Here is a 24,150-nt window from a genome sequence, read left to right on the forward strand (position 1 = left end):
TTTTCTGAAAATAGTACCGATTTCAATATTTTTATTCTATTTTTGTTTTTCGCTCATTATTTATTTCGCTATATCTAAACTTGTCTTAGTCAGGGATATCAATTAAACATTTTCATTATTTCTCTTTCAAAATTATAATTTTTAATGTGTTTTAATTTTTAATGTAAAAAATATAGATATTACATTTTAAGTTTTACAGTGTATACCGATGATTTCTAAATATAACACAAATGTTTTGACACGAAGCAATATTCAGCGACAACAATGAAATTTAAATATAGGATTAGTAATATGCATAATAGAATATTTATTCTATTTCTTATGTGTAATTTTATATTCAAATTTAATTTCAAATTCAATTAATATTGCAATTTTATTTTGAATCGAATCGATAATGTTGAGAATGACACTAAAATAATAAGAAAGTCTTAATCCCTTCCGAGATAAAAATCTATTGAATGTTAGATCTACTCTGTATCTTGTCTATATACATTATCTTATCCTTTCTTTTCTATCGATAAAAAAGACCTTAAATCATTTTTTCATTCATTTTTATAATCAATATATAGAATATTCTATGATTATTTAATTTTTATTAATAATAAAGTTCTACATTCAAAATAAAATGAGTCCATTTCGATTAAATACCTTGTATTTCTTTTTTATTATGAACATGTTTTACAAAGCAAAATTGTGTAATGGTGGAAATGGTGGATGTTGTGGAGGCTGAAAACTACGGAATTAGTGTTGGTGGGGACAATTCAACAAGATTTCTGGAAAAGTGAGTGCGGGTAAAAGGGCATCGGCACAGTAATATAAAAAGTACTCTTTAAGAGACAGCATGAAGAATTAGGCCGGCACATTCATTCATTACGTTTCTAAATATTCACACTGCACTTTCATATGTATGCATTTTAAATGATAAACATGACTTTCCTTAGATATTTTAATAATTACCCCACCAAATTTTTATATCCATTACTCAATTTGCATTTTTTCAATAAATCTAGCATAATAAAAAATGACCAATTTTTTGTACATTTATTTCACAATTATATTTTGCTTGATATATTTATTGTTATTAAAAAATAAAAATTAAATGTTTTTCACGCCTGCACATTTTGCTACCTTCGTTTCGATGTAAAACAAAAAAAATAATGAATACTTTTTATTTTAATTTTAAAATTCGATTATTGATATATCACAAATGTTGTGATCTCCATGCTTAAAATAAATAACTTCAATTTTAATCATTTCAAAATTTAAAAGAAAAATAACGAAGGTAACATTAAAAGCCGCCTAAAAATTAGTTTACACCATTTCATTTACACAAACAGTCTCAAAAATATGATGTCCTAATAAAAAAAAATTAATTATGTTAAAATGTCGCTACGTCATTATATAATGGTTTAGCGTGAAAATGATAAATCAGTATTGTAATAAAATTTTTTTCATTTAATGACCGACGAAAATCAATCATACATTTGGGCTTCGAGTAAAATAGTGATCTGCGATGTCACTGAACTCTATTTAATATTTACAAATGAGATCGATATTAAAAATAATGAGCAATTAATTTGTTTTGTTTTTAAACTCTTTTTTTCATTTTTCTTTCTTCAATATTATATATTCTATAGTGCGTGCATAAGAAGGCGCAGTCCAATAATATTTTTATTCACGACAAAAAGATTCAGTCATACCACACCTTGCAGAGCCGACAAAAACGTGAACATGTTAGAATACGTTACTTCTTTTTTTTTCCACTAACAGTAATGGCGACTGGCAGATAAACAGACAGTTTGGCAGGCATGGTGAACATAAAATCAAACATGTACACACGATACAATTAACCAAACCTTTTTCTTTCTTCATTTTTTTCTCTTGCACACAGCATACATGTAAGACATTCACTCCGTCTTTCATTCTCTCAATTTCCGTTTCACACCATCCTTATTTTCTATATCCATGAGGTCCTATAATATTTTAACATAGGCTTTAGTATGCTATACTTGTAAGCTATTCTAAAAACTACCAGCTGCGTCGCCTACTATGCGGCACAGTCATCTTAATTAATATTAGGAATATCGGCAGTGAAATTCCAATGATAGACGCGGCGGGCAGGCAGTCAGTCCAGCAAAGTCCGTGGCACTTGCGCTGCTCCGGTGCAATAACGGATTAAAAAACTTGATTTTTTCATCGGGGTGCCCCACGCGTTAATTTTTAATATTTATCATTGCGACATTCACAATAAAATGTCTAGAAAGATAATGAATTAAAATTAGGGGGGCACCCCATTGTTCGAACAGAGCGATTCTCTACTTTTACTTCCACCATGGCACCTTCGTCATCGTATTCACCATCGCTTATTATCATCATTATCATTTTTTTTTCTTTTTTTTTTTTATCCCTTATATTCTATATGTTTTTTTCTTTCTTTCTTGTTTCCCGTCTTTTTTCTTTTTCTTTTTTTAGTTTGTTGAAAAATAATTTTTTTTTTTTTCTTTCTCTTTACAATACTTCCTTGTATGATCGATCCGCGACGCCGCGGATCACCAGTGTCATCGCTTGTATGATGAATCGATCGGAAAGAACGAAAAACAGCGTCGAATTGTCCGAAACATAAAAAGTTACTAAGATTACAAATCACAAATGAAATCACAGACTTTCGTTGGTGGTTTGACAGAGGGGAGGGGGCCGCACATTGCAATTAGAACAACATTGTAGGCATTATTCTTATATCAGGAAAAGTTTTGATGGGCCTCGTATATTTTTTATAGAGGTATTCTCTTTCTTTTGCTGTAGTAGATTACCCCCAACTCAATCTATTCCCATCCATTCTCCTTGATCATATGAGCAAGCTCGATTATAAACTTTCCTTCTTTATATTTTTGACTCGACTCGAACGCATGCTCCTATAAAATTTCCAAATGACATTAGAGAATATTCGGTTCGATTCGATATATGTATATTTAAATATTTTTGAAGAAAATTTAAAACGGAACTCACGTATTTCCACCCAAGGGTGGTCTTGCAACACTCGCAATAAATATCAGCGACAGCATGAAGGCCAGTTAAGAGAACTCGCTCTTCCGCAGGACCACAGCCCACGTTCACCCTAAAACAATAAAGAGAACGATCATTCAATCACCATTATTTAGATATAAACATCTTATCGCATCAGGAAAGAATAGATAGAAATAGCAGGAGAAAAGAAGGAGAAATGTGAAAAACATGAGAAGTTTCACAAATAAAATATCGTGTCCTACTTTCCAACAAACGATTCGATCTTGCCTCTGTGACTCTGAAGACATTAGCATACTTACACGGAATTAAAGAGATAGGCACGACCTTGACTGCCCTGGAAGGACTGCAATCAAAAGGAAAAAGCTTATTACAGTAGACTGTACATAGCTACATACATATGTACACAATATATACATACACATAATACGCATATCACGGTATACATGCTGTGTGTACCGAGCTCGGAAGTGAATGCGAGAAGTCTGTCCGTTACCTGATCTAGCACGGCTCACCTTAGAGATGAGTTCGTCGTGGTTGGCGAGGTGAGCACGGCAGTGAATGCACGAGTAAGTGCGGTGACACGAGGGCAGGTATGCTTGAAAAGTTTTGACCATGATGGCGTGTCCAAGCAAGCAAAGGAAACTTCGCCCTTGTTTTCTTCTTCTTCGTCGTCGTCGTCGTCGTCGTCGTCGTCGTCGTCGTCGTCGTCGTGGTCGTCTTCGTCGTGGTCGTCGTCGTCGTCGTTGATTTTCTTCCCTCGTTTTATCAAGTGTCAAAACGCCACTTTTTTTTCCTGCTCGTCGTCTTCTCCTCTTGTTCGTGGAAACGTTTGGCCGTTAACAACCAGCGGCCGATTAATATAACGAATTTCTCCAAATCGCGGGGTGGTGGTGCAATAGTGGCCCCGTTCACCGCCGCTTCGTACTCCGATCAGCTGTTGAGCTGGTTCAGACAGCGCCGGTTCGGGGACACCTGTGAACGCCGATTATTAATATTATTTTTTTTATTTTTGTTCTATCTCTAATCGTCGTCGACTCCTGATATGAAAAAATTATAATGTATCTTCTTATGTATTGTGCAACTTAAAATTACGCGGTTATAACGCGTACGATGACGACACGTGTTATATATCTTTGTCAGGAATAGCCGCATGATCTAATCTAACGCAATGCGTTCAATTCGATTATCATGAATCTCTGTCTTAAGATAATATCTAGAAAAGAATTATATAAATGAGAACATTAAAAACATTTAAGAAAATATTTTTTTTCTTTTTTAGAAAAAGGAAGAAAAATTTCATGTTTTTCTCATATATATACATATATATATATATATATATAGTTATAATAAAATGTAGTAAACAAACATAGTCACGTGCAGAAAAGACTAAAATTACATTCGGTTACGATTTGATTAAAAATAAAACAAATATTGGCTCTTGCGTATATTCTTCGGAATCTGCGCTCTCGTTACATTGTGAGCTCCACACTATTTACTCACTATCATGTATATTATTCTACGACTATCAATTTCGAGTTATTTATAACGATTCGTTAAATAATGTGCATCATGCGCCATGGCGCCTTCTTACTATTAGTAAGATTATATAGCATTGAAAACAAAGAGCAAGAAGGAAGAAAGATAAAAAAGAAAGAAGGAAAAATTTCCATATGAACGTTGTATAAAAGAAAAAGAAAGATAGGAAGAGAATAGATAACATGCGGTGCATCGTATACATAAAAATAAGAAATGCATAACGGACACGCAACGGCGGAGGAGCGAAACTGCTCGAACATTTTAAAGCGCAATAGCATTGATGTACGTTCCATATCGAGCGACCGGCTACGCCACGTGCTGGCGCGTGTTCAAACAAAGAAAAGAGACAAGGTCTTTATTATGATGCACCTAAAGAAAGACTTCTTTATAAGGACCGGAGAAGTACGGGTTAGTCTTTTCTTGTTGAGTGTTCACGCTTCCAACCCGTTTTCATACCTATATCTTGTTCTTTTCTAAAATTGTTTTAGATCTTTCTTTGGAATTATCTAAAAGGAAAAGATCTGATGTTGAAAAAAATAGGGATTTTAAAGCGTAAGTTGATAATCTTCAAGATTGTTAAATGAAGTTTGAAAAATGATCGAAAGAACAGATAAATGATCTCATTAATTACAGTTGAAGTTGTATATTGGTAGAAAAATAATTTATCAAGATCATTTCAAAGTTAAAAAAGCTTGATAAGCAATATTATGTTAGAAGACGTAGTAAGAAATATATGTACGTATGGTTCTTAAAACATAATTGCATCCTGTTATACCCTTTTGTAACCTTGGGCGGTTTGAAGGTCACTGTACTCACAATCAGACTCGTTAAGTTTCTTCCATATCTATGGAAGCACTAAGAATGCTCCAACAAAAGCGCAACTTTTTCATTTAAAATACTCAAATAATAATAATTGTTTCTAAAATAATCTTGAAAGAAAAAGATTTCTACCAATATCCAAATACTGAGAAAAAAATGTGAATAAAATTACTATTTTTTTGTTATCTTCTCTTCTAAAGAAAAAAAGTACTTGAAGCGAGATAATTTTTATTCTTCTTCAATGATCATTATCCAAAAATAATAATGAAAAATATACATAAAAAGAAAAAAAAAAAGAAATAGTATCAACAACATTAAAATTCAATTCAAAAGTCTCAAAATAAAATTTATCGTCGTTCATTAATATGAATGAAGAATGCATAATTGTAATCATCTCGTTTCCATAATGTATTGCAAAAAACACACACACATATAGTCGCGTATGTAGAAACAAAAATAAGAATTTTTGTTTTGATGCACCAGAACAAGATGTTTCTGCTTTATAAGAATGAAAGAATGATAACCTCTTATTTGAATTTAGACACCAGACTTCTGTGGTTTTAATCCTTTTTTTTCTTCTTCAATCCTTCTTCGTCGCGTCCTTTTCTTCGTTTACGTTCCCTCTCTCTCTTTCTTTCCGTCCCACTTGCTCTCTTTTTTTTCCAGCTTGAGTCAATCGAAACAATGATTCGTCGTGGCCTTGCAATAACGGTACTACTTCACTTTTCAGGTTTATGGCAGCGCGCAGAATTAGCAGTCTGTGTGACACAATTGGTGGACACGCTTCCTGCTGTATTATTTCTGACGCATGAGAGTAACTCTAAAGACCATAAAAAGGAAAAGAATGCGACGTAATTAAAAATGAATTGTTCCTTAAAATTTCATACATTTTACTTTCTGCAATTTTTAATTTTAATATAGTAATTCGTTTATATTTGAAAAAATCCTTAATCAATCTTGAAAATAAAATAATCTAATATATTATGTAAAAAATAAATTGATACAAGAAACATTTCTGATCATAATTTTAATGTATCGAGCAAATAATTGATTTAAATTAATTAAACCTGATGTATAATTACTCTAGATAAAAAATCCATATGTTATACATGTACAACATGTTATACATATATTATTTTCATCCATAAATGTGTAAAATTTATTAATTTATTATCAATACACATATATTCTTAAAACAACGAATTGGCGTTTAAGAATAATTAAAAATTTATTTATTTTTCAAGATATATTGAAATATTTGTTCCATATATTTTTTACCTTTTAAATTAAATTAGAAAATTCAAGAACTTTGAGAGAGATTTAAAAAGTATATATACTAATAACACGCTAGAAACAGCACAAGGAAAATGATAAAATCTGAGATTTTTTGCAGAATAATTATTCATCATAAATTTAAAACGTAGTTTCATATTTAAATGAGCAAACTTCTTTGTAATTGAATAACATAATAATTGTTTGAAATGTAAAGAATATTAAATACATACAAAAAAATATACATACATATAATAATATTATTATAATAGCTTGAATTGTTATATTAATTTATATAGATTGAACATACGAAATGAAAAATTAATAAAAGATCTTAAGATATAATCTTCAAGATGTTTCTCAGGTAAAATTAAAAAATTTCTCATGCTTATTCGAGCATCCTTGAATACAACGACCATACGGAACATCTGTATAGAATGGTGGCGCGCGGTTCGATGGCCGCGGACTATGAATCCGCAGAAAGACCGCAAGAAAGAAGTTTCCCGACGAATTGTTAGGAACAAAGAGATGGAACATTCGAGTCAATACACGACCCAAGGTCATTGCTACCCGTCGCCGACGCATCCTCGGAATTTCCGATTTTCTTGTCATCCTTTTTTTCCCCATGCCAGTGCAGACAGCGCGCGCGCCCACCTCGCCATGAATAAGACACGAAGAATCCAGTGAAAGCCCGTTCCTACCTGCAATAGATGCTTTGTTTCTTCACCAGGCGTTGGTGTATGACGCGTATGATATACCTGTTCCAGACAAAGCATACAGTGGGAATACACGTGTAACAGATGTCGCTCATGGTATCCTTCGATATACGGTCTACTTTCAAAAATTCAATTGCATAGTAAAGAACTTGTGTGAAATTTGCGAAACGTACATATGTTTTCAATTGTGTGAATATTGTTATTAGCATTATCTCACACGATGTTTACTAATAAAATTTATTTTTAAAAATAAATACCATCTTATTTTAATACTAAAGATAAAAGAAAAAATTGTATAAAGATGAACTATGGAACCGTTTATAACTTTCTCGATCTTTTCGAAGTAAGTCGTATATTATTCGGCAGAATGATAAGATAATTGATCGTATACTTTTGATACTGAATCGAAAAAAAAAATATTGACATTAAAATTTCAAAACATTCATAGTCATTAGATAAAACAAAGGAATCGTTTAATATCTTTGAAGTTTATAAAAAATTGACGTAATATTATGAAGTTAATACGATAGAATTAGTTGTTAAATTAATTCTTTTAAGAAATATAGATCAGTAAATAGTATCCTATAAAGATTAAATTAAATATTAATTAAAATTATATTTCCTAATTATTATACATGAAATCATTGAATATCTTATCAATTTTTTTCTAAAAATATGAAAATTCTTTCTGTGGGTAAGTAATCTCAATTTCATGTTTTTATATGATTAAACCTGATGAGCTAATTATTATATTAATTATTCAATGAGTTCGCAAACTTTCAATTCGATGTAAATAAGAAATAAGAGATAGAATCAACGACATTCAATGAATAGCTCTAATATCACGTTATCGCATAATTTTCCCATGGGAAATTTATTCGGTGCGGAAGGTAACGAGGTTACAGGAGAAATTTTGTTAAGGTTCGTGTTCTTCCCATCGATAATTTCACGTTTGCGCGACCAACCTGTCCATTTTTAACTTAATCATAACTCCATCGGTGACATTAAACCTCTCGAACGTTGAGGCGATCACGTACTTAAAATAAAAAGCAAAATGTCTTCATCGGAAATATCTGCTTAATATTACAGTAATTAAATATTAATCAATTATCTATCTTTAGATTTTACGACAAAGCGAATTAACATCGATTGAATGCCAATAATAATACAATCTTCGTTTATCTTAATTAATTGAAATCACCAACTGAAACTGATCGTTTGGTACTCTTTCGTTAATGTTCAATTTATATTGACCACCATTCAAAATGGTACCGAATGAACTAGCCTGTCAGAATCGTAAATTGAAACGATCGTAAAGATTCATGAAGCGTCGTTAAATAACACTTATGTTAATGATCGCGCACACACACATATACGTATACAACACGCACGAAATGGTTCCAATCTAGTAGAAATGTGACGATTGTCGTAATAAAAGCACGCGGAGTACATGGCTGACGGCCAATGGTACAAAAATTCTTGCCGATTCTAATTTCATCCCGGTATCTGTACGTAAAATCGTTTACATTCGATTTATTTATTGTTCTTGATTCTATTCAATAAGGAGTTGCAGCCATCTTCGACTAAACTTCATTCAACGAAGCCAACACATACCATCATGAGGTAATCCAATACAAGCACGTGATGAGCGCGATTATCCGAGATGCTATTACAGCGAAATCACTATCGAGCAAATTAAGCTGAAACTATCGAAGCTCGCGCAGAATCATATAGCACCTGTTTCAAAAAAAAAAAACTCGACTTGAATTCTATGTTTATACGCTATAGACGTTTAATCAGAAATCAATCGATTTCATGCTCGACCAGCCACCCAAATTTTTCAATAAACAGATTTATTTGTTTGAAAATTTTGATACTTCTTTTAAAATGTATATATGAGTTCTACACCATAGAATAAGAATTATAAGTTACCTTAACCTTTTATTAACTCGATGTAACAAGTAAGGTTAGTATAATAAAACTGATATAAGTAGCTTAAAAAGTGCTACTAAATAAGAATTAATTTCCGCTAGAGATCAAATGTATGAATTTTCATTTTGCAGTGCTTATATTAATTTCAAATGTTCAAATATTGCACGAAAAAAATCGATCTTTTATAATATGGAGAACTATTGCGTGTGAAATATGTTGCACACGTGTATCATTCAATTGCATAGATCGAAAATGATCGAAATCTAATGTTTTATGACGAAACAAAAATCACGAACAAGCATTCTGTTGACAAAAACCATCGCTACATCGATACAGTATATCCGCAACATAATCGAGGATCTGCATTCGATCAATAATTCACATGTAAAAGAAAACGGTTCGTGATCAAATCACGTATATTTTATATATATTTAAAAAATATATCTTTAAATAGCGTTATATATAAATTCTAACATGAAGTGAAATTATATAATATACATAGAATGAATCGTAATTATCGGCTTCAAATAAATATATGTATACATATAGATCTGCTTCTATGATAATATAAATATTATTTTTAACTTTATAATATTTCGAATTATATTTTTTAAGTTTTTCTATAATACATACGCGATTATTAAATTTTACGAAGTTATTTATTGTTGACTATAGTATAAAAGCTAATATATAGTATAGTCTATAGTATAATAATCTGATTTAGATTGTATATTTTTAACTATTTGACGTGACTATTATAGTACTAATAAGAATAAGATTATGATTGATTCGCGCGACAAGCGAGACATCTGTAATCTCAATGATGTAAAATAAAGAAGGGCGCGCTATGTTGCAGTTCGATAATACTGCACACGCGATAATCGATAATTCTTTTCAACGACTAACCCTATATGGAAAAGGGTTAAATAGATGATCAGTAAACAGTTGTGTTCGCGAGAAGGTATTCACGTGTTTGACCCACGATCGACAGAACACGCATCGTGGGTCATGCAATACAGTCACGACTCCACGCGTCATCGCGTGTATTGACAAAATGTTTTCTATTGCATATCACATGCAAGGCGGTACACGGTGATACGGCCTTAACTTGCATTATATGCAGGGGCGTAGATCGACGTCTTTTATGATAACAGATGAAAGAAAAAGAAACAAAAAGAAAAAACAATAGAGAATTGCAACGATTTGATAAACATTTATCAAGTGGACTTATACATGATATTTATGTTTTGCATTGTATGTTTATATATTGTACATAATCACAATGTGACTATGTCTCATAATATTTGTAAATTGATTTTATCCTGAAATTGTAATTTATTTTTAAATTATTATTAATTTAAAAATAATTAAATTTAATTATTAAGTTTTTTTTGTATCACTAAAAGAAAATATAATCAAGATTGTAGCTTGTATACCAGGATATTTATATAACAAAAATATTTGAATATTGTTGTCAAATTCACGTAAAAAATAAATATATTTATAGAATTAAATAGATATCGAAATTATAATAATACATTAAAATATATACATATATATATATTTTTGTGCTATATTTGAAGATATATTTTGTGCTTATATTTAAAGAGATATTAAAATTTATGTCATCATTAATAAAAACTTGAAAGATGTGTGAAAGCAAATAAACAATTTAAAATAAAAATTGCATATAAGATAAAAGACGCAAAAAGATCGAATGTTTATAAGATAAATCAATTCATTTATATGTATTATATGCATTATTATATTCGTATGTTATAGATCATATCTCGCAAATGGAAGATGCATAATATCACCTATGATGCAAGAAGATTAACATGAAAATGTATAAATAACATGAACGATAATACAATATATTTATTAAATAAATATAACAAAAAAAAATTCTATACGTATATTATTCTTCAAGTTATCATATTAGAAATGATCGCGAGATCATGGTTCCTGTATCAAAAAAGATATCGATTTTTACTTCAATATAAATAATAAATATACACACTTGGAGTATCAAGTGCAATATAATCAAGCATTTGATAAAAAAACAAGAAGTGTTGCGTCGTTTTTACTTTTATCTTGACACGAATATAATATTTTACGTGACAATCAAAATATCTTTGAATGATAATACGATATAAACAATAAATAGAATTTCATAATACAAATTAACAACAAATAAATAATATATGTATATATAAAATTGCAAAAATTGATTGTATTATATTATTTGATAATTTAGTATTTCAATTTTATTTTGATAACGATATAAATAGTTTGTAAAAAAGCAATGCAACCTGCTCTGGATCGTCGGGTAACAACGATATTTTTTTTTTGTTTTGTTTTCCATTGAATGCATGGGAAGATATGGCTTCAATAAGTCACGCAAACTTCTCAACGAATAAGGATCCGTATGTTACAAGAAATGAACTTTTTCATAAAAAAAAAAAGTAGTTTTATAAATTTTTCAATATTCATAATCTTTATGATTTTATTATTATATTTTATTATAATTTAACTTAAATTACTTAATATATTACATATTACACATTGAAGAAATAGTAAAACGCAAATTCTATTCTATTTTGATACCAAAATAATCAACGTTGCAAAGTAAAGTAGAAAAGATAATACAATCCAGATATCAGTTAGACATTTATTTTCACAAAAAGTAGCTATAAATTTGTTTTTTTATCTCACAAACTAAAAGAACATTACCAACCAATGTTACGATAAATATAAAATTGCAGAAATCAAAAAATATTTGAAAATATTCTATCAACGCGGTAACTAAGAAATCTCAAGCACAAGTCCACACGGGAGAAGCGGCATGCACGCGATTGCCTAGTGTTATCGTATGTGTGTGTCTGTGTATTCCCCCCCTACAAGAGAGAAAGAGAACAATGACTCTAAAGACGTCGCACGTTTTCTTCGCAACAAGTTTTACATTACACTCCGTGGCGGCGGGACTGAGCGACAAGCAACGGAGTGTTCTTGCTTAGCATGCAGATAACTTCTCCATACAGTAAGGTGCACAGTCGTTTTATAAATAATTCGCGCGGATGTCTAAAAGAGCCAAGATTGTTGGATCACAGGCAAGATAGCATGCACACGCAACGGGAGTAATTATATACAATATAACGGTTCCATGCAGAAAGAAACGAACCATGATAAGGACGAACAAGTTGCTAAGAACATTTTTCTAGTTATGTTAGATGGATATAGATTAAATTCATTTTTTAAAAATAAAACAAAACCATTAAAAAAAATTTTTCTTGTTTGATACTTTTACTAAGTCTTATGAAAATTTAATCAATAAATGTTTATGTATATGAAATATTTTAACTGAAGACGTTAAATCTTAACTGATAACGAAAAGGGAAAACATTCGAATTTGTAAATACTATGAATTGCGTAATATATACTAGTAGATAATGTTGAATATATGCGTATAAGAACGAATGAATCATACTTTCAAATCCCTGAATAACAATAATGATAATAAGTTAATTTTTTGCTGCGAAGATTTTCATTATATTTAATGAAACAAGATAATAGAATATTGTAATAGTAGGAAATCTAAGTGTAAATCTTGAATTCTTGCGTTTTATTTGAAATATATTACAAAAAAAAAACGTTATGAAATCGATAATCATAAAGTCAATAGCTTTTTTCTTATTAAAGTTCGTTGTTGATCAGAGCTTTCTTCCATCTTTATTCCATTTCTACAGCTTTTTTTTCTTGCGTGCATGTATATATTCCAGGCTCGAATAAACATATAGAACATATATATGTGTTGTCTATTCGCAGTATATTCGCAGTATATTTATGTATATGTATGGCTTCGATTATTGGTTCGTCAACTGCAAGTGAAATCAAACAAAAACATTCGCTTGATGATGCGCAAAGCGAGAGCGATGCACAGATTGAAAATATTATTTTTTTCATTCTTGTCATAATTATAGATAGTAAATATAAAAAAAATATATTAGAAATATATTAAAATAATTATGAAATTTGAATTCGATTTATTAATATAAAAATGATGCATTTTAGGCATCGTAATAAAATGTAAATATTCATCTATTATAACGAACATTCGATTTGATCAACATTTATTTTAATTAATTATTATGGATCAGTGAATGAAATTTATATTTATTTATTCTTATTCCACGCAATGATTACTAGACAAATAAATTAATGGCGCATGACAAAAACTTCGAATAGTTTGGGATATATGTTCTAGATAAAGAATATAATCCAATCTATAGCGAAGCATCACATGGGATCGTTCCGTGAAATCAGCAGAAAAAAAACAGTAACGTGATTTAATCTATTCTGATCGATTTAAAAAAAAGAAAAAAATATCAAGAAATATTTACTAGATAAGAAAACAAAAAATTAACTTTTTTTTTTAAATGTATTAATATGTTCGGTATATTTTATAATGTACAGTTAAAATATGCCTTTTTTTTTGATTATTTTCATATTGTGTAATCATTATTACGAAAAATATGTCTAAAAAGAATTCAAGAAAAAGCAAAATTGAATTGCGTAGGTCACGCACGTACAACGAACCAGCGACAGAGTGATAAATGATAGCGAGGTTTTTGATCGCAAGCCCCACCACTATTGAGAGCCGAGTTTAATCAAGTGCGCGCGAAGAAAATAATACGTTAAGTTATGGTACGGTAATAAAGTACGTTTCTAACGGAAGTTTACTTGCAACGCATAACTATCGAATTATGAATGAATATCTTCGTTGTTTGTCACGTTTCACTAATCATTATGACTAATAGTAATAAATTAAAGGTCATTTCTAATATTTTCCTATATTGCAATAATCTTTTATATCAAAACGATTAGTATTAAATATAATTATTGTTTTTGCAAGAAAATAATAATTTTGATAGACACGTTAGAATATAATAAATCAATGTTGCATACAAGTACTACTCATACAAATATGGATAAAAATAATATTGAATAAAAAAAAATTAAATTTAATATTATTTATAGATCTTTAAGTACTTATAAGTACTTACGTAAATGTATATATATCTATACCTATGCGCATCGAATATAATCCCCTTTACCTTATTTTAACCATGAGCAACACAATTTAATGATTATAAAAGCCATTGCCCTGACTGGTATAATCAGCAGAATCTCTCAAACTAGCAGAATCTCTATAGAAAAATAACAGAGAAAAAGAAATTATTAGAAAAACAAAACACCCTCAGAGTATTCTGGAACATGCGTTGGCCAGCCTGCGAGACGGTTCTATCGCGCGCAGCTCAGCTGACAGCCCAATCAGCTGTAAACGTACACAAAAGCGTCGTCCAACAGGTCCACGGACGCGTTCATGAAAACAGTAGCATTTAAAATAAATGTATTTTGTATTATTCGATCGACATCGAAATTTATGCATTTTTTTGTAGAAAAGTAAAATAGATATACGTGCAATATATATATATATATATATATATATATATATATACACATATATATAATATATTAATGTGGCCAATATATAGTATAGTTACGAAAAAACGAATGAAGAACTTTCGTTGCACGAACCGACATAATTCTACTAGCTTCGTTCGGTCACTGTTGCTTCGTTCTGGTTAGACAGAAATTGTACGAGGCTACACCACTGCAACTTAAATAAACACCGGGAGAGGAACAAGCAGCATACAGCAGCTTCGAGTTTAGTTAATTCGGGTCATCGTCCTTCGTAACTCGTCGCGCATATTTAATTTTCTATGTAAAGCGTCCTGGACAGATGCATCATGGATGCTTTCAAAGCGAACTGCATTTTAATATACATTTTATAAACACATTCATATATCAAATAGTTTTCAGTCTATTAAATTCGAAAGGTGCTCGACTGATTCGAGAAATCTGTAGTCAAATTGCGATTGACATAAAAAAGAAAATAGAAATATTTCTTTGAAGAGCTTCTATTAATGACACAATTTTTATAGCGAGAGTCAATTTGTATTATATGCACATGTTGGTAAATTTCACTAAATATTTAAGATACAAAAATCGATGAAAGTTTGATAGCTCAAAGAAGCACACAGGCAAGAAGCAATCGTTACGTCAATTCTCCACTTAGCCTTTACCACAGGTTTTACGTTGGACATTATATAGGTTTTTCAGAACGATCGAAGCTGTACACATTCACACATAGCAAGAAGAAATGTCGCAAGAAGGTATGTGCGTACTAAAAGATAATACTTAGAACGTTTTTATGATGCGACGGTTGAATCAGCTGCGAATGTGTACAAAACAACGAGCATTATCTTAGTGACATTGCTGGTAAGTATCAGCAAAATTATCATTTCAAATGTAGATATTAAAATGTCATTGACATTATAATAAGTTAAAAACAATATAAAGAATTTAAAAAAAGAATAAAAAATTAATTAAAAAAAAAAAGTATATCTATGACTTGGAGATATATAATTACATATTTATGGAGTGTAAGAAGATCAATTAACAAATAGGAGTGTACGATGATCAATTAACAATGGAATAATAGATTCTTATCCTACGCATATATGCGGACGTGACGACAGAGCTCTTCGATATGGCAGATTGTGCACTGTTACTAAGTGGAAAAATCCTCATTACAATATACTATTCAGGTAAAATTGAAATAAAAAGAATTGGTTATGAAATTCGAGACAAACAAGATAACGGAAAAAATCGCGTAGAACGCCACAAAGCGACGGCCCTGATCTTCTCATGGAAGGCAGCTGACAGGCCCCCGTCAGCTGAGAGCGTACACAAAGTCCAATGCCGTATGCGCACGTACTTTTAATCTTCGGTCTGTTTCCAAGGAAGAGTTCACTATCGTAAAATTCATATGTATCTTCAGTCTAAGACTAGTTATTCTAATGATTTAAATAATTGCACACCAAATATATAATTTTAAGGAAGAAAAAATAGTATTGCGTCGTTTCGACCGATCAAATAAAAACAGCATGGACGTATACCTTTTTAAATAGCATTTCAAATATATAATTATTTGTTTAAAAAGATTAATTTGAAGCAATGTAAAAGTAAAAAATATCACGAATAATGATTTTTCAATTCGACACAAATATATCAATAACAATTGTGGTAAACGCAACCATTGCACTTTCAATTGTCCAGGATACGTCACATTTCATGAAACATATTAAATCGTAGAAAAATGGCAATAAAATTGAATAAAATGTATATAATGTTGTCAAAGCAAACAAAGAACGCGTGCATAAGAAGAGGGTGCATTGAAACAAGGGTTTACGCACCTCCATATGCATCCGTGGCCGCGGCAACGAGAGACGATGCGTGTCCTCGGCCTCTTCTCCGTCTCGAGCTTTTGATCACGGATCACGGCTTCTTCGACTTCGCGAAATGCCACAAACAACGACGACGACAACTCGTTTTGATCATCACTAACGCGAAACAGTCGCATCCAGCGAGCACCGTACTGCTGATCGGCTCGGCGTCGTTCGATTTATTTCGGTTCGTCCGCAGGCGGGACGATATACGATGACCTATGCGCATGCGCCATTTGAATAAATCCGTCTCCGGACATGATTACCAGAGGTCGCTTATAACAAGCGCTATCTTTTCTTTATTGTATTATCGTATGAAACGCGGGAGATTTCAGGATATTGAAATATGCAAGCAATGAAATTTTGTTACATTTGAAATATTTGATTTCTCAACAAAATAATTCGAAATAAATTTGTATATTGCACAAATGAAACGAATGAAAATTTTAATTGTATACATGTACTACATGTTCGTATTTTCGTGGTTTCAAAAATAGGAATACTAGTTGTTTATATAGCCCATATACATGTCCTCATACGGTGGGCAAAATATTATTTGGACGAGATAATCCGTCTCATGTGCATATGGAGGCAGGAATGCTGAAGAAGGAAAGGTACTTTAATCGCGAGCTCGAAAAAAGGCACATTAAAGCTCGTTTTACAATATTTCATCGTTTAACAACTTCTTTTTTTTCATCTAAATGCAATTTTAATTTAGGTCGTATTTCGTGTAAAATCATGAAAAACGCATTGCATGTTTATATCTGTCTGGAAAAAATATATATGTATGTTAAAACTATGTAGGAAAGCTACCTTTATTACTTCTTTCATTTCTTTGCGCAATTCTATTAACTATTACATATCTCTGACGAAACTATTACAAAAGTTTACTCTGCTGGATGATTTTGTAAGAATATGTGAATGGATTTCACATATATTTTGGTTTTATAAAGTAAAAAAGTCGAAGTCAAGAACATAAGAAAGTACGGAAGTTTAAGAAATTGAACGTCAATCGTATAAAAAACAAAACGATTTTAACGATTCGAACTTTATTCGAATCTTTTGAATTCGTAAAGATAATAATTATCCATTTAATGGAATATAAATTTTCATAATGCTCTTACGCTCTTAATTCTCTAGAATTTGTTAAACAAATTGCGCGATTACAATAACGTAAAAAGTACGTTTAAAGACACCATTCATTTTTCTTGGGCAGACCTACAATTTTAAATGCTCCATAAATGCGCTATGTCTGCCACCCTCTCCCTCTTTCTTGATACATTCTACAAATATTTATTTTTTACTGATCATTCATACGATCAACATTTCTCTCAACTTCCACCATACAAGCACAGCATGAAGGATAACAACAAAGCAGTAGTACATAAAAAACTTATTTTTTTTATGTTTGTTTATTCAATATGTATTTTCTTATAAAGTGATGTCCTACTAATTAAAAGTAAATGAAAAAAAAAAAATCACCAAACAATAGTTAATATATTCATTAAAATTCATTATCTCATTAAGGCAACTAATTTTTTTAGTTTCATTTTACATATCTAGAGTAAATGATATATAAAGTATATGTAAAACACTAATATATGGTTATTTTTATTTTCTTGTTACAAGCCTTACATATTTAGAATATAATATGTATACTTTGTATATATACTCTTGTAATAAAATTGATTACTTCGTATTCGATTCTAGAGATAATAAATATATCTAACGTGTAATGTTAGTACAAGAGAAGTGCGTGCAGAGGGTGGCAGCAGGGTGCGCATTTGGGAGTGCTATTGTTCCAGGGACCGACCAATCCCCACTTTCTATATCGTCTCACATAGTGACATTTAACTGTATTGCTTTAGTGTCCACAGAGCACGCTTGTTGTTGTTGTTGTTGCTGTTGTTGCTGTTGTTGTTGTACCTGCTGTTGTACTTGTTGTTGAACTTGTTGTTGCACTTGTTGTATCGCTTGAAGTTGTATCGTTTTTGTATCTACAGTGCACGTTGTTTGTTGTTGCTGTTGAGGTTGTTGTTGTTGCTGCTGTTGCACCTGTTGCACTTGTTGCTGTTGCACTTGTTGTTGTTGCACCTGTTGTTGCACTTGTTGCTGCTGCACCTGTTGTTGTGCTTGTTGTTGTTGTTGTTGCTGCTGCTGCTGCTGTTGTTGTTGTTGTTGTTGTTGTTGTGCTTGTTGAGCAGCAGCTTGAGCAGCTTGCCTTTGTTGCTGTCGAAGTATACTTGGAGGAGGATCCATATGTTGACGTTGATGCAGCAATAAATGATTTTTCTGATAGAAAGCTTTGCCACATTTATCGCACACATGTGATCTTATATGACAGCTACCATCCGTGTGGCGTCGTTGATGTTGAGACAAACCATGTTTCTGTGCAAAACCACGACCGCAATCGGGACATACATGTGGTTTTGGTTTCGGACCTGTTCCTACAGGTGGTGATGTTTGCGTTGCACCATGCATATGGCTAACACCGGGGTTTGCAATGGGTCCATTCATCTGTAAATTCTCTGATTGTAATATACACTTTTCATATTATGCTAATATTAATAATACCTGATGAGTTCCAGGGGTATTAGGTGTGAGGAAATGACCAGGAGTTTGTTGGAAGGCAGCTGCTAGTCCACAAAGATCCGTAACAAGTGTACGATCACCAGAATGTAACCTTAAGTGCAATGTAAGAGCTTCTCGATTCGAGAAGTCCAATCCACATTCCCTAAAATATTAGATTTAATATAAATAGATAATTTATATTTCAAAAATTTTATTACAAAAACATACATATAGTTAAAATATAAAAAAAAAATACATAAATTGAAATTTCTTACCTGCACATAAGAGATTTTTCATCTGTATTCGTATTATTGTTATGTATCTTTGAATGGGTAACCAGGTCTGTCTTCCGGGCAAATGCTTCTCCACAAACAGTACAAGCAAATGGAGTTTCTCCTGTATGTAAACGCATATGTGCCAGAAGTGTTCTCTTTTGAAGAAATTCTTTTCCACAAACAGTACACGAATGGGGTACTCTGCCATGTAGACGACCATGATTCACTAATTCAAATTTTCTCTGGAAGGTTGCTCCGCAGTCATGACATACAAATGGATGTAAACTGCCATGGAAGCGCGAATGCATTGTAAGGTGATCCTTTTGAGAAAACGATTCTCCACATTCTTCGCAAACAAAAGGTCTCTCTCCTGAGTGGAATTTACTATGCGTCACTAAATGACGTTTTAGAGGAAATGCTCTTCCACACTCTTGACAAATAAATGGTCGTTCTCTCGTATGTACTCTTGTGTGCGTTACAAGATGATGTTTTAGTGTAAAAGACTTTTTACATTCTCTGCACTGGTAGGGTCGATCTGCACTATGAAGGAGCAGGTGTGTATGGAGACAATGTTTGTGTGCGAAACTTTTGCCACAATGAACACAAACATGAGGACGTTCTCCTGTATGTACTCTTGCATGTGTTGTAAGGTGATGTTTCAGAAGAAATGATTTTCCACATTCTGAACAAGAATATGGTCTTTCTTTTGGTACTCGAACTTGACTTCCCATATCTTGTTGTTTGACCTTTGTTTCAATTTGAGTAGTATTAACATGTGTTAAAACATGTCCAAAATGAGCTGTGCTATCTGTCTGGCTTGTTGCTACGTTGTTTACATTGGCTTGATTTGAAGCAGCTGCTGCTCTTTTCATTAAAATTTCATTGCACTCTTCTGCCGTAAGTTGTAATGGTCCAAGTGGTGTCATGAAATGCTTACTCATGGCGTGTTTATCAGTAGTAAAAACTAAAGTGTTCGAAAAAAGAGAAGGTGGGGGTGTAGGGTGTGATGCATCACAATTGCAACCTCCTTTGTCACATGTTAATGAAAACACATCATGATGTTTCTTAGTACGAACATGTGTACCATGTGTTTGATTATGAGCTCCAGCTGTATGATGAGTTGTTGGGGTTTGTTGACAAGTTTCATTCATAGTGAACATGGGTCTACGATGCGTACTATTGGCAACTTTAGTAGGTTTAATATCAACTTGTATCTTCTGACTGGATCCTTGGTCCTGATTATTATTCACAGCATAATTAATATTTGTAGTAAGTTCACCCTGTGCATTCTCTCGGGTTTCAGCTCCAGGTCCTCCAAAGGACCAGGCATACCCAAATCCTGTGCCCACGTTGCCAGGGGTGGTGCACATGTTTGACAGAGGGGTAACGGAGGGGGTGGGCTGGCTGGACGCACTGCTCGTAGGCCCCTCCGTCTCTGTCAATGTATTATCTGCACCATTTCTTTCTATTACAACAAATTGGTCGGCAGGAAATATTTTGAAAGGTTCTAAATAAACGTACCCGTCACACTCCAGTATCTTGGTTGTGAATTTCAGAATTGGAAATCATATCTGCCTGAAGCAGCTCTAGGGTACAATAATATTTAAGCTCTCAATATTAATGGAGAGCTGTAAGTAATTAGGATTCATAAAGTGAAAATTGCAAGGTGGTTAACACCATGCGTTTCTTATCATCTGTGATAAAAAATATAACAAATGTTGAATGTGTTCCCAAGTTTTATTTTATTAGACTTAGGAACACACAGTATTTAGGAAGCGAGGTGAGAGAATTAGAGCAGGCGGCAGAGGGGGCCTGTGCGCTGTAAACCAAGTTCCGTAAATCTAGAGCTGTTCTCATACAGTTGTCACCGCGCCACCACGCGTCAATGAAAAAATAGAGTGGTCGGTTGACTTTTCAATGTATTAGAGTCCGTAAGTGATTCTTCGTTTCGGTCTTCGGGCCCGCGGCGTCCACGGGTCTTGAAAGACAACCTCCACCTTCTTCTCACGGCACTCCTACACGCTCACTTACACTTCACCTTCTTTTTTCGTATTTCGTAGCACTGAACCTGTACTTTGATATACATACACGAGCAGCCGATGGTCATTAATTTTACAGAATTGCATATTTTATTGTCCATACAAAATAGCCTCATATATCGGCCATTTTATTTGTAAACTACCAAAAAACAATGCTGCCAATGCACGCGCAATTTTGGAGGGAGCAAAGCTGGCAATAGCGTCATCGAATACTTCCGTACTGGCAACACTGTACCACCGACGCAATTTCTTCCACCATATTTAAACATTCACAGGTTACAAATTATTATCATTTTAATTTTAAAGAAACTTTTTGTTTATTAACTTTTTGCTAAAGTATATAATTCAATTTATTCAAACTCTAAATAATAATGCTTAATAGGAATTTTATATATAGTTAATATAAGTATATATAAAAATAAAAGTTTTATATTAAATATGTAATAACCCATAATTATAGGTTATAGATTCTATGAACTAATTTAAGATGTAAAAGTGAAAAATAAACATAAGATAATTATATAGAGTGTCAACGATAATTATATTTTCTAAGAATAACAATTGTCACATGGTAATACTCATTAGATATTTTTTATTTTTTTTTTTTTCAAATATATTTCATATTCATTCTATATTATATATAATATATTATATTTATTTTTATTTTTCATTCACAGTTTTTTAAATGTTTCTAGTACATTATATGTATAATTGGTTCTTTCAAGCACTTATCAAATAGTATGATCAAATGGAAGGGGAATTTTGCGCGTAGTTTTTCACTATTCTTGCAAATAGCTTCATAATCGATGGGGGGTCAATATCACGGACGCACTTACGTCCGTGGATACGATTGCTTTCGTCATTTATAGCTGATATCTGGCGAGTTATGAAATGTGGGGGCATCTAGGTGGCACAGGGACAGAAACATCGCTGCCACCGCTCGGTTGGTCATCGTCGACGCAATAACGCGGACTCAGCAACTGATAAGCAATCCTGCACGTTAATGGCCTATGCTCACGACTTGGCAAAAAGCCAGTGCGTGTTGGTGGAATGAGAATCTTACAGTTACGTCCATTCATTTTCTTGTTTTATCTCTTTCTCTCTTTACTAAATGTAACATGTTGAATTAAAATCTATCTTTATACTTTTACTCACTTTCATCCTTATATTATTAGACGTCAAGTAATTGTACATATATCTTCAATTATTCTTCAATATTTAATGCTTTCATATTCATTTCTTTTCAGTTAATATCTATTAGTAATATATAATAGTTAATAGTGTCTTAAATAATTTAATATATATGGAATATTTCATGAAATCTTTTCTTTATCATTATAATATTATCAGAAACATTTTTTAAATGGTATATGATTTTTTTTTTAAATAATAATATTTTTTCATAACAAATTATATAATAAATAATTTCAATGTAAATTTTAAATGATTATGAAAAAGAAAATATGTTTTCGGGACGTTTTTATTTAAAATACTTTCACAAAATTCTTATTGGTAGGTAAGTATGTTGACGTAAGTCAGATATGTCTCTGTGTTTTAAAAGCTATGCCTGTTGCAGCAGTAGTTTTGTCTACCAGGAAATAGTGAGAATTTTTACGGACGATTTGCACGGATTATACGAGGCTGACAAGATGATTAAAAAGACCTGCGCGTTCGCTTTAGCATGGCGTGACCCCTTTTTGGCACAGTAAATCCCGCAGCTTCTTACTCGACCCTTTCAGAAAAAAGTTTGCCCACCCCTTGGTTAACTGGTAAACGCCTCGAGCTGTCTGCACGCGCACCTGCTATGTACTTATATCGTCCGACCGTTTCTTACCACGCGATCACAACTTATACCTCTTACTGATAGATAATTTTGCGTAGCAGAATTTTGTTTAGCATAAAATTTATTAAAATAAATAAATTTGATAGAATAATATCGATTAAGCTCATAGGAAAAATTCTTTATCTTTTAAATTTCTTTTATAAGTATCAAAAGAAAATTAAAATGGAATATTATTCTATATATATTTATTGTGCATTAAAATCACCTTCTCTTTTTGTTCGTCGTTTGTGTTTGCTGATTAGCATGCAGCCATACTCATGACTAGATCTTGGAATACAACAGACACGTGAGGTGACTGCATTTACGTTCACGATCCAATCGTAAGGTAGATTTCTCGTCGAACGAACGCAAGATAACTTAAGATTTATAATCGGTATAACATGATTATTCGACATTATTTATTGATAAAATTTTTTATAAACTTTGCTTTTAAATATAAAAAAATCAACACATTTTTATAAAAAATAATATTGACTGGATTATATTTATATTATATTATATTGCAAGACAAAATAAAGAATTTTAAAGAATTTTTCTGGAATTTGATTAAAGAATATCATTTAATATACATATTCTTCAAATTTTTTCACAATACAATTGATATTTATAATAATAAACAAAAATTATTTTCCAGATTGATAATAAACATAAATTTCCATAAATTTTCATGAATAAAAAGTTCAATAAATAATTTCCATAGCTTTTTTAATTTCGTAGACATTTTAAAACTGTAATTTGTAAGACGAATGTATTGTTCATCTAGCCATTTAAATA

At 31.9% G+C, this 24,150-nt stretch overlaps 2 protein-coding genes across 4 annotated transcripts; both read right to left on the reverse strand.

The window, feature by feature from the left end:
- Positions 1–634: 634 nt before the first annotated feature.
- Positions 635–16,820, reverse strand: LOC122715292 (protein yippee-like 1). 3 transcript variants are annotated; one of them, XM_043937372.1, is made up of 7 exons: positions 16,619–16,820; positions 14,414–14,506; positions 5,904–6,199; positions 3,537–3,996; positions 3,324–3,367; positions 3,007–3,115; positions 635–2,912 (listed from the first exon to the last, which is right to left on the reverse strand). In XM_043937372.1, the coding sequence occupies exons 4-7, from the start codon at positions 3,636–3,638 to the stop codon at positions 2,823–2,825; spliced, it is 345 nt and encodes a 114-aa protein (XP_043793307.1). In that variant the 5' UTR covers positions 3,639–3,996; positions 5,904–6,199; positions 14,414–14,506; positions 16,619–16,820; the 3' UTR covers positions 635–2,822. The 3 variants fall into 3 exon arrangements, with proteins under 3 accessions (XP_043793307.1, XP_043793306.1, XP_043793305.1); XM_043937371.1 differs by lacking the exon at positions 14,414–14,506; XM_043937370.1 differs by lacking the exons at positions 5,904–6,199; positions 14,414–14,506.
- A 1,432-nt stretch (positions 16,821–18,252) lies between these two features.
- On the reverse strand, positions 18,253–21,781 carry LOC122715291 (zinc finger protein 2-like). The gene is made up of 3 exons (XM_043937369.1): positions 19,495–21,781; positions 19,223–19,382; positions 18,253–19,165 (listed from the first exon to the last, which is right to left on the reverse strand). Exons 1-3 carry the CDS (start codon positions 20,862–20,864, stop codon positions 18,485–18,487), a joined length of 2,211 nt encoding a protein of 736 aa, XP_043793304.1. The 5' UTR covers positions 20,865–21,781; the 3' UTR covers positions 18,253–18,484.
- Between the last annotated feature and the right edge of the window lie 2,369 nt (positions 21,782–24,150).

This window comes from Apis laboriosa, unplaced genomic scaffold (assembly GCF_014066325.1).
Source record: "Apis laboriosa isolate Shangri-la unplaced genomic scaffold, ASM1406632v1 scaffold34_cov151, whole genome shotgun sequence".
Taxonomy (NCBI): domain Eukaryota; kingdom Metazoa; phylum Arthropoda; class Insecta; order Hymenoptera; family Apidae; genus Apis; species Apis laboriosa.

Excerpts from the sequence above, each read along its gene's own strand:
- LOC122715292 (XM_043937370.1), bottom strand. The coding sequence starts at position 3,638 with ATGGTCAAAACTTTTCAAGCATACCTGCCCTCGTGTCACCGCACTTAC. Across the intron at positions 3,116-3,323 it reads GCCTATCTCTTTAATTCCGT|GGTGAACGTGGGCTGTGGTC; the intron begins GTAAGTATGCTA and ends TTATTGTTTTAG. Across the intron at positions 2,913-3,006 it reads CCACCCTTGGGTGGAAATAC|GAGCATGCGTTCGAGTCGAG; the intron begins GTGAGTTCCGTT and ends GAAATTTTATAG.
- LOC122715291 (XM_043937369.1), bottom strand. The coding sequence starts at position 20,864 with ATGTGCACCACCCCTGGCAACGTGGGCACAGGATTTGGGTATGCCTGG. Across the intron at positions 19,383-19,494 it reads GAAAAATCTCTTATGTGCAG|GGAATGTGGATTGGACTTCT; the intron begins GTAAGAAATTTC and ends CTAATATTTTAG. Across the intron at positions 19,166-19,222 it reads ATACCCCTGGAACTCATCAG|ATGAATGGACCCATTGCAAA; the intron begins GTATTATTAATA and ends GAGAATTTACAG.